This window comes from Leopardus geoffroyi, chromosome E2 (assembly GCF_018350155.1).
Source record: "Leopardus geoffroyi isolate Oge1 chromosome E2, O.geoffroyi_Oge1_pat1.0, whole genome shotgun sequence".
Taxonomy (NCBI): Eukaryota; Metazoa; Chordata; class Mammalia; order Carnivora; family Felidae; genus Leopardus; species Leopardus geoffroyi.
Genome location: NC_059335.1, coordinates 34,493,398 through 34,508,786, shown reverse-complemented (window position 1 = coordinate 34,508,786; position 15,389 = coordinate 34,493,398). Strand labels below are relative to the sequence as shown.

Below are 15,389 nucleotides of genomic sequence, written 5' to 3'. Positions count from 1 at the left end.
GTAGAACTTAGCAAGAGCTACATTTAGGGGGCAGAATTAGAGAGGAGATAAAGAGTTTGATTTAGCTAGACACGACACCTCTTCCTGAGGCAGAGGGAAAGGGCATGGAGGGGGCCTTTGCTTCATAGCCTGTGTCATCTCAGTAAATTAAGAATTATGGTTGTCTGCGGAGTGCGAGAGGGATGTTACGAAGGATAAAAGAGAGCATGGGATGAAATTTGCAAGAGCTACCGTAGGGGACCTGCCAGGGTGTCACAATACAAAGAATTAAAGAGGTGCGGAAGGGGGCCAGTGAAAGGCCAAAGGACTGGAAACACTGATCAGCTTGTGACTTCCCCCATCTATACCCAGTGGACCTAGAAAAGACATGGCAAAGCAGGAGACAGACGCCCCGGGCCGAACCGTGTCCCTCTAAAATGCTGAAGTCTAACGCCCGACACGATGGCATTTGGAGTTGGGAGTCTTTGGAAGGTTATGAGAGGTCCTGAGGGTAGGAATAGGGCCCTTAGAAGAACAGGAGGAGACACTAGAGCTCTCTCTGTCCTGTTGGAACATGGGGAGAAGGTGGCAATCAGAAAGACCACTAGGAACTGAATTGGCTGGCACCTTGATCTTGGATTTCCTAGCCTCCAGAACCTGAGAAACAAGTATCTGTCCTTAAGTCCCAGTCTGTGGTATTTTGTTACTGTAACCTGAGAAGGCCAAAACAACCGTTAACCAGACTTGCAAAGGGAGCTCAGCCAGTGTATAAACAGAAAATTATTAATGCTAAAGAACGGATCACTGAAATAATTAGTGACAGAAAATAGCAGCCCAGGGAGTAATGGTCAGGGGCAAGGCCACTGTCACCCACACTTACTGAAGTGAAGCACGGGCCCAGAGAGGCAGAGCTGCCGTAATTACCCATTAGCACTAGGCCACACCAGGACCAGAATCCAGGTCTCCTGGACGCCAGCCTCAAGCCTTTTCCACAACACTTCTGTCTCCCTCTGAGGTCCCGGATACCCACTGTGGCCTAGATGGAAACCAACTGCACAACAAGAAACTGCTTCAAACATATTTATTACTATTTGTACAGACTCTTAACCCTACAACACATGCTGGTGTAATGCGACAACGGCCTGGGTTCACGCCTCTGGCCAGGCTGGGCACCACTGTCCAGCAGGCACCAGTCTCAAGTGAGGCAGCTTTCTGAGGGGTTCCCAGGTGCAGCATCTCAGGACACCAGAAAGGGAAGGGGTGCAAGGAACGCCTGTGTGCACAAGTCTGTGCTGTGCTGGGGATGGGCTGCCACTTTATAAAGGTTTCACAGCCCGACTCTGATTTGGGAGCCCCAGAGATTACTCTAGGAAGGTTAAGACATGATCAAGTATCTGTGAGACCATAGACAGGGACATGCCGGGTTTCTGTGGCTTGAACGCTTGGATGAGAGCCTCATTTTTTCAGTCACACAGTGGTAATGCAGAAAGGCATCAGGAGGCCTAGCCTGGTATTTAGAACTGAAGAAGTAGCCTGATCGCAGGCTACAGCTGTATCAAGTGCTCTGTGGTTTCCAGGTGGCTGTCGTAGTGACTCAGGAGTCCTTCAGTTTTCTCATTAACACCCTGTTCCATGGGCGGCACTTCATATCTTTCAAAGCCCTTTCAATGTATCTGCAGGTTTTCTTCTGGGCACTCTAGCTCACACCCCATCCCGCTCACCGGCGCTGGTTTAGACCGGTCAGGTTCTTGAGCTGATACAGGGAAGGAAACAGAATGATGAGGCCTTGCCCTGCCATTAGGACTCCAGTGGGAGAGACTGGGGTTTTCAAGGCGGCAGGCATGGCTAAGATCCACAGATCTGACATGCTAGGGGCCTGGGAATCAGCAATGTTTTTTAATGGCAGCAAAAAAAAAAAAAGAGATGGGGTACTGAGGATCAGAGACTGGGGCTGAATCACTGTCCGTCTTATTAGGAGTTTTCTAGTTTAAAAGATTTGGGAACACTGACACATGTTTTAAGGGTCACAGGGCAGGATGGGGACGGGAGGAGGGCAGGGATGAGTGAGACAGTACTTACCGTCACTGCTGCACCCATGAGTCCTTGAACCAGTGCCTCTCCAGTGGACTTTACCTAGAAGGAGTCAGGGTCAGGCTCTCTTAAGCCCCCAGTACAAGCTCAAAGGTGAAACAGGTTAAGACAAAAGCGGGGGCCGGGGGTGGGGGTGGGGGGACTCATGAGGACCCTGTGGACTGGAGGAAGAGCCTATGATCACAACCACAAATGGCCCAAGTATGGCTCTTAGGGAAATGGCTGGCACACTCCCTGGGCAAGCCTTCAGGAGGAGGGGGGTGTGCCTAGTGAGGAGGCTTCCCAAATGGCTAACCCCAACTACCTGCTTGGCAGTGTGGCCCATGTTCATTGCGTCGTTAATCCGGTTTTCCAGGAAGCGCCAAGTGTCCTCGAAGTCTGGGGACGAGTCCTGCATCATCACCAGCTCTGTCGTGTTGTAGATGCCAGCCAGCACAGCTCGGCGGGTATACCAGTTAAACTGCAAAGAAACCCACCCAGGAAGGTGGGTCACCACTACTGCTGTGGGCTGGGGAAGTCTGGGGGTTCCTACCCAAAGCCACGGGCACTAAGGGGTCCCTCCTGATCTCTTTTCCCCACAGATGCATTTGTTTCCCTGCAAGACATTGGTGTTCTCAAATTTGGCTGGGCAACAAAATTACCGGGAGATTAAAATGCAAGCTCCTGGGCCCAACTTCTCAGAGTTTAGAGTCAAGGGGTCTGAAGTAAGTGCAAGGAATCTGGACGTCTGATTAGCTTCCCAGGCGATTTTGCTACATGCAGCCATTTTGAAGCCTGTGAAAAGACTGCATCTTAGGCCGCCTAAATTCTGGGGAGGTTCTCTGGTCAGCCAGTTATGACCAAACCGTGGTATGCTCACCAGTAAAGTGAGGGCTGAGACAGGCCCACGGACAGATTCAGAACACCCAGGAGGAGCGAGGGGCTCCAGTCCCTCAGCCACTTCAGGCTGGCCCAGCAAATGGCTCTCTGGAGCACTAACTCAGCTGCTTTGTGTTTTATTCCTTTAATTTCTTTGCTAATTTCATTTTCCCACCAGCTCTGTTGGTGGTGTCCTCCGACATGGGGGAAGCTTATTAAGTCCTTTGTTAGAACTGTGGCAGGAGTAGCTCTTCGCCTCCCCAGCCTAGACTCCACAGAGCACCATTACATATTAACTTCTTTTATGAAGGTATACTTTTTATTTTTTAATTTCCTACCAGAAATATGACAGCATTAACAAGTCAGAAGCTATCCTGGTGCCTGTTTAAAGGCTAATTGATCTCTTGGCAAAGCAGGCCAGGAGGGGCTCGGGGGAGGGAGTTCCTTTTTAAGGCAACAGCGGCTCCATGGCGTTCTGTTCACTTTTTTAAAATCAGTCTCATGAGGGGCGCCTGGGTGGCTCGGGTGGCTCAGTCGGCTCAGTCGGTTGAGCATCCAACTTCAGCTTAGGTCATGATCTCGCAGTCCATGAGTTCGAGCCCTGCATCAGGCTCTGTGCTGACTGCTCAGAGCCTGGAGCCTGCCTCGGATTCTGTGTCTCCCTCTCTCTCTGCCCATCCCCTGCTCATGCTCTTTCTCTCAGAAATAAACATTAAAAAATTTTTAAAAAATAAATAAATAAAATCAGTCTCATGAAAGACACACACTGAGAAATCACATCGCAGAATGTGAGCCTTAGGAGATTGAGGGGAAATGATTATAAAACGGCAGCCTTGTCACCAGGCCCTCTGATGCTTGTGTCACCAGGAGGGGACAGAGGGAATAATCACTGGTTTGTGGCTTGAGTGTGCATCCTTGAATGTGGACGTAGGTCCCACTATGGCTTGTTGAGGGAGCTTCCTCGTCCCTAGTCTCTCCTTTCCAAGACAGGAGTGGCACTGCAGGCCCACTGAAAGGCTCTGTGATCAAAGACCTTCCACAAACTTCCCGAAGAAATGCTTAACCCAAGCCTCTCCTGGTGTCCTGTGGGTTTGCAGAAAGCACTCACATCAGTGGACTGGTCCCCAGCGTAATGCCACATGTCATCCACCATACTGGTGATCAGGCTTAGGCTGGATGGGATGTTGTGCGGGAGCATGAGGATGCTGAGGGCCTGAGGAAAGAATGACAGAAACAGGTACTGCACACAGGGAACACAGAGCACAGGTGGATGGTGCGGCGCCTCGCCTCTCCACGGAGGTACGTGAGAGGGCCTGCCCACTCCCCTGCTGAGACCCACCATCTCTGCCCGGTTGGCGTGAGCTCCTGGCAGCTGACAACCCTGGCTACAGCTGATGGGAGCCAGGGGAGGCCCCTACCCTCAGCTGGCCCACTCAGGTTCTCCATCCCCGGCACGTGGACTTGGGAATGCAGGCAGCCGGAGGGTCTAGACTGGTCTAAGAGTACCGAGAGCAAGGACGGTGGAGGGCACCCCATTCTGTAACACGGAGGTAGAAGCAGAGCTAGGAGGAGGGTCTGGGGGTAGTTTCTAGGTCCAAACCCCAGGGCCCAGCAGCATTCCTGCCCTTGATGCCCCATGGCAACCTCACAATAAATTCCTCCCTGGGGTTTTGCTTAACTCAAGTTGGTTTCTGGTATCTGAAACCAAAAATCCTTCAACTAATACAAGCAATAACACGACCCAGAGACGCTTCCTTCGCAGGCATCGACTCTTGAGAGTACAAGGTCTTGTCACTTTACCAACTCAAAACTCCACTGGCTGTGGCCTGCGGGAGCTGGGTCAGAGGCCCTGGCTCGGCTGGAAAAGTTTTTTCTTATCGAATAGCCCAGAAGAAAATGTGCTGAGTCAGAAGGCAGTCAGGGCCCAATACACACACTTCCACTGCTTTGACTGCAAGGTGGAATGAGTCAGGCCAGAGGTCTGAAAATCCAGCGTGGCAAGCACAGGCAGGGGACAGGACTCCGCTCTCGCGATACTCCCTCCACAGGCAGCCTGGGGTTAGGTGCACCGCTGCTGTTCCAAGGTCTGTCAACTGACTGATGGGCGCTATTGCTCAGTAGTGGGTGGAGGACACTAGATGATCCCTGCTGCCCTCTCATTCCTGATGTGCTTGGACTCCATTTTCTTAACTAAGAGAACGGCCCACACTGTGATACGCTTTGAAACAGGAAAAAGGAAGCTTCAGGAAAGGGGACAAAAAAGCCTTGGAACGAATACTCCAATTTTCAAGCATCACATCGACAACTGGAAAAGACATCCCAGTCCTCTGAGATCCAGGACACGACAGGCCTGTTAATGACGATGGCAAATAAAATCTCATTTTCGAATCTCCTCCATGGATTCCTCCTCACTGAAGACCTGGTAGCACACTCAGGCCACCAGGAGCCAACACGATGTGACCCAGTACGCCAGCCACTCGCACTTCTAGGAACTGAGACCCAGATGGCTCAGTTACTGTCTCCAGCACGCCCAAGTCCACACTCCCTAGCTCTACCAAGTGCACGGAGAATCCCCAGGTCTGTACGGATTAATGAGCTAGCTTCTGAAGACTGTGCAGGGTCCTCCGAGTGCAAGGTGCTGAGAACTAAGAACACGAATGCATTGGTGCCCTGTAGCCTAGATATGGACTCTGTACCCGGGGCCAGTGTTCAATGTACGGAATCAGCATTCTCAGTCTGGTTTCCACTGCGTCCCTCAGGAACTGGTCTGTCTTCCTCTTCCTGGAAGAGGGAAAAGAAAAGAATGGGTCTCTGGGTCAAAGGCATGGGCTCGGGGCTATCCTGCTTACTAGGCGCTAGGGAGGAGGGTCCCACGAGCTCCTGATGCTGGCCTGACTACAGCTGTCACAGAGAGGCAGCTGTGTTCCAGTCCCCTCAAAGCAGCGGGGCTGCTCAATGCTCCTCTCTTTCGGCTCTGCCTGGATTGGCCTCCCGAGACTGTTAGTGGGGCCTGAGCCCCCCTGATCCTTAACTGCCACCCTGAGCAAAAATGCCACAGGACTTACTCGGCCTGGCCCAGCTGTACCAGCTTCTGCTCCTCTTCCAGCACATGAGTGAGCCGAGCATTGCACTGGGTCACAAAATGCAGTACCAGCTCACTGCCGTCATTCCCAAACATGCTGGCTGCTGCAGTGGAGAGACCCAGAGACTACAAAAGGAGACAGAGAAAACAGAAAAGTGGCAGACAAATGTAGTGGACATGTGTTGTCTGTTCCTCACCAGCACCTCTTTTTCCAGTAACAGCAGCTTGATTTTTAATGGGATAACCCTATTCTTCACCACTAGTCCATGTGATTTGGGTAAAGCTGACCAGCAATCCTCCATCAACCCTTTGGTGTATTTTTTTTTTTTTTTTTTTTTGAGAGAGAGGGCGTGAGTGAGGGGCAGAAAGAAAGAGAATGTCATGAGGGGCGTGGAGAGAAGGTGGGGGGGAGAGAGAGAGAGAATATCCCACGCAGGCTCTACACTGTCAGCACTCACCTGAAGCAGGGCTCAGGAGCCAGCTCATGACCTGAGCAGAAGTCAGATGCTTAACCAACTGAGCCACCCAGGCGCCCTCTTTGGTGTGCTGTAAAGCCTGAGATCCAGACTTGGATAACTGGAGCTCACAGTGACGAGCTCAGGCACATGCACATGACCAAATCCAGGCCCTAAGAGGCCACCTCTGGACTTTTGCTAGTGCTCACGGAAAAGAAGTGCTCTCTTTCCACTGGGGCTGCTGAACCATTTTTAGTCCTGCGTGGGAAGCCCCTGCTGGGAATGAAGCTCACAGAGAGGAAAGCAAAGCAGACAGGATGGAGAGACGATTCCCAGCAGCACAATGGAGCTACTTCCAGACTTTTGTTATTAAATGAGTCTGAACACACCCTTGCCTGCTCCAGCCAATCAGAATTGAGCTCTGACACTTGTAACCCAGAGTCCTAATCTAAAAAAGGGGCTGGGAAGAGCACTCAGCTCTTCCTCACCAATTCACTTAAACTAAACCTCTTGGAAATTAGGCCTCTCTGTTGTAAAAAAAAAAAAAAAACAAAAACCAAAAACCAAAAAACAAAACAAAAAGCAAAAAAAACCCAAAAACCAAAACACATTTTTCTTTTTTTTAAACAAATGTTTATTAATTTTTAAAATATATTTTTTTAATGTTTATTTATTTTTTGAGAGAGAGAGAGACAGAGCATGAGTGGGGGGGAGGGGCTGAGAGAAGGAGACACAGAATCCAAAGCAGGGGCTCAAACTCACGAACCATAAGATCATGACCTGAGCTGAAGTCAGATGCTTAACCGACTGAGCCACCCAGGCACCCCACATGTTTATTCATTTTTGAGAGAGACAGAGAGAGAAGGGGAGGGGCAGAGAGAGGGAGACAGAGGATCTGAAGCAGACTCTGCACTGACAGCAGAGAGCCTGACGCAGGACTTTAACTCACGAACCATGAGATCATGACCTGAGCTGAAGTCGATGCTTAACTGACTGAGCCACCCAGACGCCCCAAATGCTTATTCATTTTCGAGAGAGCAAGTGAGCAAGGGGGGGCAGGGGCAGAGAGAGAGGGGGGCAGAGGATCTGAAGCGGGCTCTGCACTGACAGCAGAAAACCTGATGCAGGACTTGAACTCACAAACCATGAGATTGTGACCTGAGCTGAAGTCGGACGCTCAACTGAGCCACCCAGGGGCCCCAAAACATTTTCTTTTATGAGTTGTTAAGGAGTTAACAATGCCACAATGGTCCTTTGCTCTTCCTGATACGTGGCAATCATCGAGCATCTACTGGAGGCAGAACTATGACAGCACCAGGGAGAGAGGGAAGGGAAGGAACAAAAAAAGTACTAACTATAAATCCCTCCAATTGGGAGTGGAGAAAGTGCCTCTGTTTTGGTGGAAGTTATAGAGGGCAATTTGGCAGTATTCACAACAGACTTGCACCCACATCAATACTAATGTGCAATACTGATGTTTACTGTGTCAGGCACCCTGCTAAGCACATGACACACACGATCTCACCGTGGCCTCGGCCACGTAGCAACTCCAGCTGGTGGGTGTTATCACTCATTTTACAGATGAGGAAACTGAGGCTCAGAGCTCGTCACCACCAGGCTATACTGTCTGTACTATGTATATTAACAACACCCTCAAAAATATACACACTCAGGGCTCCTGGCTGGCTCAGACACAGCATGTGACTTTTGATCGTGAGTTCAAGCCCCACATTGAGTGTAGAGATGACTTAAGTATTTGGAAAAAAAACATATTTTCTCTCTCTGGACCAGGTGGGGAGTTATTGTCTCAGCCTCCGCTTTGTGATGCAGGGGCCGTAGTCCACAAGCCACACTTCCAGCTCCATGTTAGGCTCTGCCCATCCCATCGCTGGAGGGAGACCGTGAGGCTAGAGGAGGAGGAAGGGTCCCTCTCCTTCCTGTGGACGTCCTGTCTGCTGGCGGCTCCGTGAGCATCTGCCCAGAAGCCGCCTTCACCCAGGGGCAGCACTTCCCTCTGGTGGCCTGGCCCTGGCCGAGCCGGTCTGTACCCTTCCCAGAACCGACGAACTGGTTCCACTGAGCCACCATCACGTTGGGTGCCAGCCCCAGGGGACCCTCTCTCTAAACTTAGAGACAGCATCGCTGGCCAGGTAGCTCCTCCTCCTCACCTCCACAGGGACTCTCCTTCAAGCCTCCCATTTTAACAAGTCCAATTTTCCCCTTCGTCTCCTTAGCCCTGGAGATGGGCGCTAAACCCTGTGGCAACCTCCGTAATACCCTAAGGGCTTCTTTTTATCCTGCCAGTTACCTGGTTACCAACTTTACACCCCGTTCCCCCTTCACTGTATTAAGTTCTATTTGAATAACCGGTGTAGTTTGTTTGGTCTGATACACCACAAAATAGCAACTCCATTTCTCAAAATGCACTTAAATGTTGTACAAATAGGTTTAGAATACTAAAAAATTGGAAACAACCCAAATGTTTATCAATTGAAGTCAAGTAAATACAATGGGTATTATGCAGCCACTATGAATGAAGATATACACAGGACACAGTGAAAAAGACCAGTTACTGTAGACTAATGCAGTATAAGATTTTTCCAAACAGGGGCGCCTGGGTGGCTCAGTCAGTTAAGCATCTGACTTCGGCTCAGGTCATGATCTCATGGTTTGTGGGTTCGAGCCCCATATCGGCTCCGTGCTGACAGCTCGGAGCCTGGAGCCTGCTTTGAATTCTGTGTCTCCCTCTCTGTCCCTTCCCTGCTTGTGTTCTATCTCTCTCTCTCAAAAATTAATAGACATAAAAAAAAAAGTTCTAGGACTGTGAATATAGGTAGCTTTGATATATAGTGATTCCCTCCCTTTAAAAAAAAAAAAAAAAGATTTTTCCAAACAATCCTGTTAGATTTCTGTTCCACCACTTCCTGTAATAATTCTTTCTAACATTCTCTGCCACCCTCAAACCTTTGTCTCCTCTTACCCTTAACTTCAGGTTCATGAGACAACACACCTACTTCACAGGGAACAGAAGCTGTCCCCTGGGAACTCCCTTAATATTCTAAAAACTAAACCCGTAGCTGTCTTCTCCAACCTCACCCCTAATACATCGAAGGCCAGTCCTCGCACTCATTTCCCAGATCTCCTAATTCTTGCCTTGAAGGGGCTCTGGACTTCGGATTTTGCCACTTTCTCTCATACCTGTACTTCACCCTTGTTTCTGTGCTCTCGCCAGCGTTCAAACATGCTCACCCTTCCATCCAATTTCCCCGCAACCTTGGGGTGGGAGACGTGAATCTGGAACTCCTTTGCTTTCTGTTCTCACTGTGCTCTCACAGGGCGGTATCTGGCTATGCTTGACAATTCTGTGCACCATGGCCTCCAGGTGAGCCAACGGCTTAATCTAAAGCAGCCATCTGTGCCAATGCAGGAGCAAACACCGTCAGTCTTACTGACAAAGCAAGGCGTGTTGGTCTCCTAGATGGTGCCCTCTTGCATTTTCAAACACCAGATTTCATCAATTTTAAGATGCACCTATTTTTTCATTTCATTTTATTTTTATGATTTTTATTTTGAAGTAATTTCTATACCCAACGTGGGGCTGGAACTCACAACCCTAAGATCAAGAGTCACACATTCTACCAACTGAGCCAGCCAGATGCCCCCCTACTTTTTCATTTAAACATTCAGTGTGAATCATGCAATTGACGACGTGCCCCAGTTTAATAGGTAGCATTTTTTCTTTTTTAGTGATGCATAAAATAATGGCACTTCTTACAACCACTGCTGTCTTAGAGTCAATGAAACGTGGTAACTGTGATCATAGGCAACACCTATGCCTAAAGGGGCTGCCTTTATAACCTAGCTCGCAAGAACCAACTCCATGGTATAATTTTTCTGTATTAAAAAAATAAAGCTATTTTTACCCTATTGGGAAAACACACCCTGCCCCAATCCTGTAGCAGTGAGGGGCTCTAAGCTGGGCCATAAGAAAGCATGAGACCCTCTGCTTTGGCCGGTGTGACTCCCTCCCGGTCCCCATCCCCCCTCCTCCTATACACACCTGGGCTCCTTCCGCGATGGCCTCTGCTGTCCACCCGTGGGCAGGCACGAACTCCAGGGCTGCGGTCAGGATGCGGTGCTGCAGCTGCTCCTCGCTCTCATGGTCCTCCTCCTCCTCACCGCCCTGATCTGTGTACCTGAGACCCAAACCCAACAGACACGTGGGGACGGAACCCAGCACACCTCATCTCACTGCCGGCTGCCTAACACGCAAAATGCGCCTGACCGGAAACCGGAGGCTCTGGGCCTCCTCTAAGCGCACGCTGGGAAGACACTTACTTTTCACCAGTACTGATGTTTCAATGCCAACAGAACAAAAATTCTATCACCTTTCTCCTCTCATACAGTCACTGAGACAAGGGATCCCGTGAGTGAGGAGGTCATGTCATAGGAAGGCAAATGCTCCCACAGCCCCCTGGATTTCTCTGATTAGCCCTTAGCACACTGTTTCTTCATCTGTATTTGCACCAAACGATAACTCCATGAGGACAGGGAGAACGGTTGTAGTATTCACAGGGCCTGGCACAAAGGAGATCCTCAGAACATATTTGCTGAATGGAAATGAGAAGCACTTTAATCAGGAGACCAGAAAAATGATGGGAACACCCTAATTTCAGAGCTAGCAGAACTTCTCAGTGGCAGAATTAAGAAGAAAAAATATCCGGGGCGCCTGGGTGGCGCAGTCGGTTAAGCGTCCGACTTCAGCCAGGTCACGATCTCACGGTCCGTGAGTTCGAGCCCCGCGTCAGGCTCTGGGCTGATGGCTCAGAGCCTGGAGCCTGTTTCCAATTCTGTGTCTCCCTCTCTCTCTGCCCCTCCCCTGTTCATGCTCTGTCTCTCTCTGTCCCAAAAATAAATAAACGTTGGAAAAAAAAATTTAAAAAAAAAAAAGAAGAAAAAATATCTAATGGAAACGTAAACTATTTTCACCTCCCTAGAGGCCAATTTGGTCCCACACATGTACCATAATTTTAGATGTGCACCTGCTTTGATTCAATGCTCCCCCTGCTGAGAGAATCACACACTTGATCACATTTTTTATAGCAGTGAAGGAAATCTAAATATTCATCAATAAAAGATAGGTTAAATAAATTTAAATTGTTTTTAATGTTTATTCTTGAGAGAGTGAGAGCACGAATAGGGAAGGGGCAGAGAGAGAGGGAGACACAGAATCCGAAGCAGGCTCCAGGCTCTGAGCTGTCAGCACAGAGCCTGATATGGGGCTCAGACCTACCAACGGTGAGATCATGACCTGAGATGAAGTCGGACGCTTAACCGACAGAGCCATCCAGATGCCCCAAGATAGGTAAAATAAATTTTAATACTGCCATTTGCTGGCATAGTATGCAACCATGAAAATCATACAGGCCGAGAAAACATTAAAAATGTACTATTGAGTGAAAAAACAGGTTCTGGAATGGTGTACAGTGTAATTAATCACTTACAGTATATAGATTTACATATGGAGTATACTTAAAAAACATCAAAAAAGGACATTTGCAAAAACATTAGAGTTTTTTCAGGGTTTGTGATTTCTGGTAATTTTTGCTTTACTTTTATGAGCTTCTTTACTTTGATTAGATATTTTAGAGTGTACAGGCACAATTAAAATATAATAAAAAAGCAACAGTTTCCTTTCAAAGATAGCCTAGAAAATGATGGAAGGTGAAAAGGAGGATAAAGAGGAGAGAGGAAGGACAGACACACCCAAGCATGCAAAATGGCCAGAATGGATGGACTGCAGTCCTAATACATACCTGGGGGGTGGACGAGAGGACTCTGGCTTGGGTTCTTCTGCCCTGTGTGTCTCAGGATGTTGCTGAGAAAAAGACGGGGGAGGTTGTTGCTTCTGCTCATCTGAAGACTTTAGTTGCACAGCTGAAGCATGGAAGGCACGTGACACCACGGCTGACTGGCAACGGGACACTGAAACAAGAACGGGGCTGGTCAGGCAGGAACACTTACCAGAGAAGACTCTTTGATGCCCCGAATGGCGTGAGGGATGGGGAGAGGAAAAGCAGGGCTGAGTCTACTCCAGAACCACTTATCCGAGTATTGAGTCCCAGACAAAAGTCTTCGGTAAACTGGCAACCTTGACACATGATGTGGTGGCAAAAGCATGAGCCAGGGAACTGAAGACCTGGCCTCTGGCCTTTTGCTATCGTTTGTTCACTGTATGGTAATGGGCTTCGCCCCAATGAGCATGATTTTTAAATATGCAAATTAAGAGTAAGAATCTGTTTGCTCACTGGGAGTGTTGTGAAGCCCAATCAAAAAGTGAAAATGACTTGAAATTGCTACATATTTATATTCTACCAAGAGCACTGGACTAGAAATGAGGCCTGAGTACTGATTCCTATAGTATTTATATGGTGTCTTCACACAGGTCACTAATCTCTATTTACTTACTCATTTAATTCATTTGAGCGAGAGCGACAGAGAAAGAGTGAGTGGGGGAGAGTGGCAGGAGAGAGACAGAATCTCAAGCAGGCTCCATGCTCAGGGCGGAGCGCAACATGTGGCTCAATCCCATGACTGTAAGATCGTGACCTGAGCTGAAACCAAGAGTTGGATGGGATGGTCAATGGTCAACTGACTGAGCCACCCAGGCACCCCACAGGTGTGGGGTTTTTCTCATGCTGATGTTCTCTCATTGGCAACACCTGCAACACCTCATTTACTATGGGAAGGGCTTTGGAAAGTCCAGGCTCATACTCCTTTTTTTCTTTCCCAACATTTTATTATAGAAAATTTCATACAAGTTGAAAGAACTATGGCATGAACACCTGTGTACCCACCACCTAGGTTCTACATATCTATCACACTCTCCCGTCATCAATCCATCTTACGTTTGATGCATGTTGTAGACCTCGGTATTCTTCAGCTCCACACATTCTGCGTGCGTATCATTAACCAGAGTTCAGTATTTACTTACTGGTCTTTTACTGAGGTGGTAGTTATATACAATGAAATACACAAATCTTAAATGTGCCAAATCTGAGTCCTGACAAAAGCATACACTTGCATAACCTGAACCCCTAACGTGAAGAATATTATCATCACCCCAGAAAGCTTATGCTCCTCCCCGGTCATTCCCCCCCCCCCTCACCTACACTGTTCTGAAATTTCCACCCTGTCCTGTCCTAGAATTTCATCTAAAGGGAATCATACAGTATATCCTTTTTGTGCAAAACTTCTTTTGCATAATATATTGCTAACTGATTAGTATTTTTGTGGAAATCAATTGCTACTTTTTATTGCTGAGTGGAATTGCATTAAGAAACACTAGTCTGTTGATGAACACCTGGGTTGTTTCGGCCTAGTCTATCATGAATAAAGTTGCTGTAAATATACTTGTACACACCTTGGGGTGGACATATGCTTTCATTTCTCCACCTAGGAGTGGATATGCTGGGGCACAGGCATTTCTTTAAACATTTGGATTGGAGTTTTAACAACAACAGAAGGACACTCGTGTTTTAAAAAGAAATCTATGAGGGCACCTGGGTGGCTCAGTCGGTTGAGCGTCCGACTTCGGCTCAGGTCATGATCTCGCGGTTTGTGGGTTCGAGCCCCGCGTCGGGCTCTGTGCTGACGGGCTCGGAGCCTGGAGCCTGCTTCCGATTCTGTGTCTCCCTCTCTCTTCCCCTCCCCTGCTCACACTCTGTCTCTCTCTCTCCTTCAAAAATAAATAAACATTAAAAAATTAAAAAATAAATAAATAAAAAGAAATCTATGGACTAACTCGGGGAATGATGATGTTAAAAAAACACAGAACAGGGGCACCTGGGTGGCTCAGTTAGTTGAGGCTCAGGTCACCATCCCAGGGTCATGAGATGGAGCCCTAACATCGGGCTCGGCACTAAGCTTGGAGCCTGCTTAAGATTCTCTCCCTTTCTCTCTCTCTCTCTTTCTCAAAAAACAAAACAAACAGTAAGTGTAAACACAGAACAGTAGGTGTAAAAATATCGGTATTTTAGTATTTGTACACACACAAAAAATGGAATACTCATAAAACTTTGAACAGGATGGGAGAGGTCCCAAAGCACGACTGTGGAAACCACCGCCGGGCACAAGATTTGATGAAATCCAGGAGAATATAATTTTATTAGTTGTATGTTTATGTTAATACATCAATGTATACATTCTATTTATGGAGGTGACACTGGTTGTCCACTTACAGTAGCAATATAAAGCCACCTCTTTTAAGTCAACGTCTAGTATTAAGAACTTGGGTGTATAAACAAAAATACTGACTATATTGTGGAAAAGGTGGGACAATATCATAGAATCAATGAAGTGAGGAGATGACCGACTTAGGAAACAACGGACTAGGGGCTCTCTGCGGCCGTTTCCAACTCTGACCCTGAAGTGGCCCTTCTCGGGGACTTGGCGGTGGACTTACTGACAGACTGGGTCTGGGTCTGCCAGGCTGCAACTGCCGAACTGTGAGACCCTAGGCACAAACAGCCCTCTCTCTGCGGCTCCGTTAACTTCGTGAAATGGGAGAGACAGGCCCCGCCCCGCCACTCCTGCCCTTCACAGCTCAAGAATGGGGGCAGAAACCAACCAGGCGGCCCCTTCGAGCCCTGGACGCCGGCGGCTCCGCGCCGATGCCCTTCACCTCACCTTGCTCGTGGGCCGCCACGGCGACCTCTTCCGCCCCGCACCCAGCCCAGGTCGGCTTCGTGCCCCCCTCCCTGCTCCTCCCCGCTCCCCGGCTCGGCCGCCCCCTCACCGGGCAGGCACCGCAGCTGCAGGAGCCTCCAGCCCGCCCGGCCGAGCGCGCCCGACACCGCCGCCGCTGCTGCCGCCATCTTGGAAGCGGGCACGCCTCCGCCAGTGACGCGGCGGACACCCGGGAG

General features: G+C 48.9%; 1 protein-coding gene across 1 annotated transcript; it reads right to left on the bottom strand.

Moving 5' to 3' along the window:
• Window positions 1–1,046: 1,046 nt before the first annotated feature.
• Window positions 1,047–15,370, bottom strand: COQ9 (coenzyme Q9). Its single transcript, XM_045442858.1, has 9 exons — window positions 15,263–15,370; window positions 12,282–12,450; window positions 10,526–10,661; window positions 5,994–6,136; window positions 5,625–5,709; window positions 4,037–4,141; window positions 2,375–2,530; window positions 2,059–2,112; window positions 1,047–1,732 (listed from the first exon to the last, which is right to left on the bottom strand). Exons 1-9 carry the CDS (start codon window positions 15,339–15,341, stop codon window positions 1,697–1,699), a joined length of 963 nt encoding a protein of 320 aa, XP_045298814.1. The 5' UTR covers window positions 15,342–15,370; the 3' UTR covers window positions 1,047–1,696.
• Window positions 15,371–15,389: the final 19 nt, after the last annotated feature.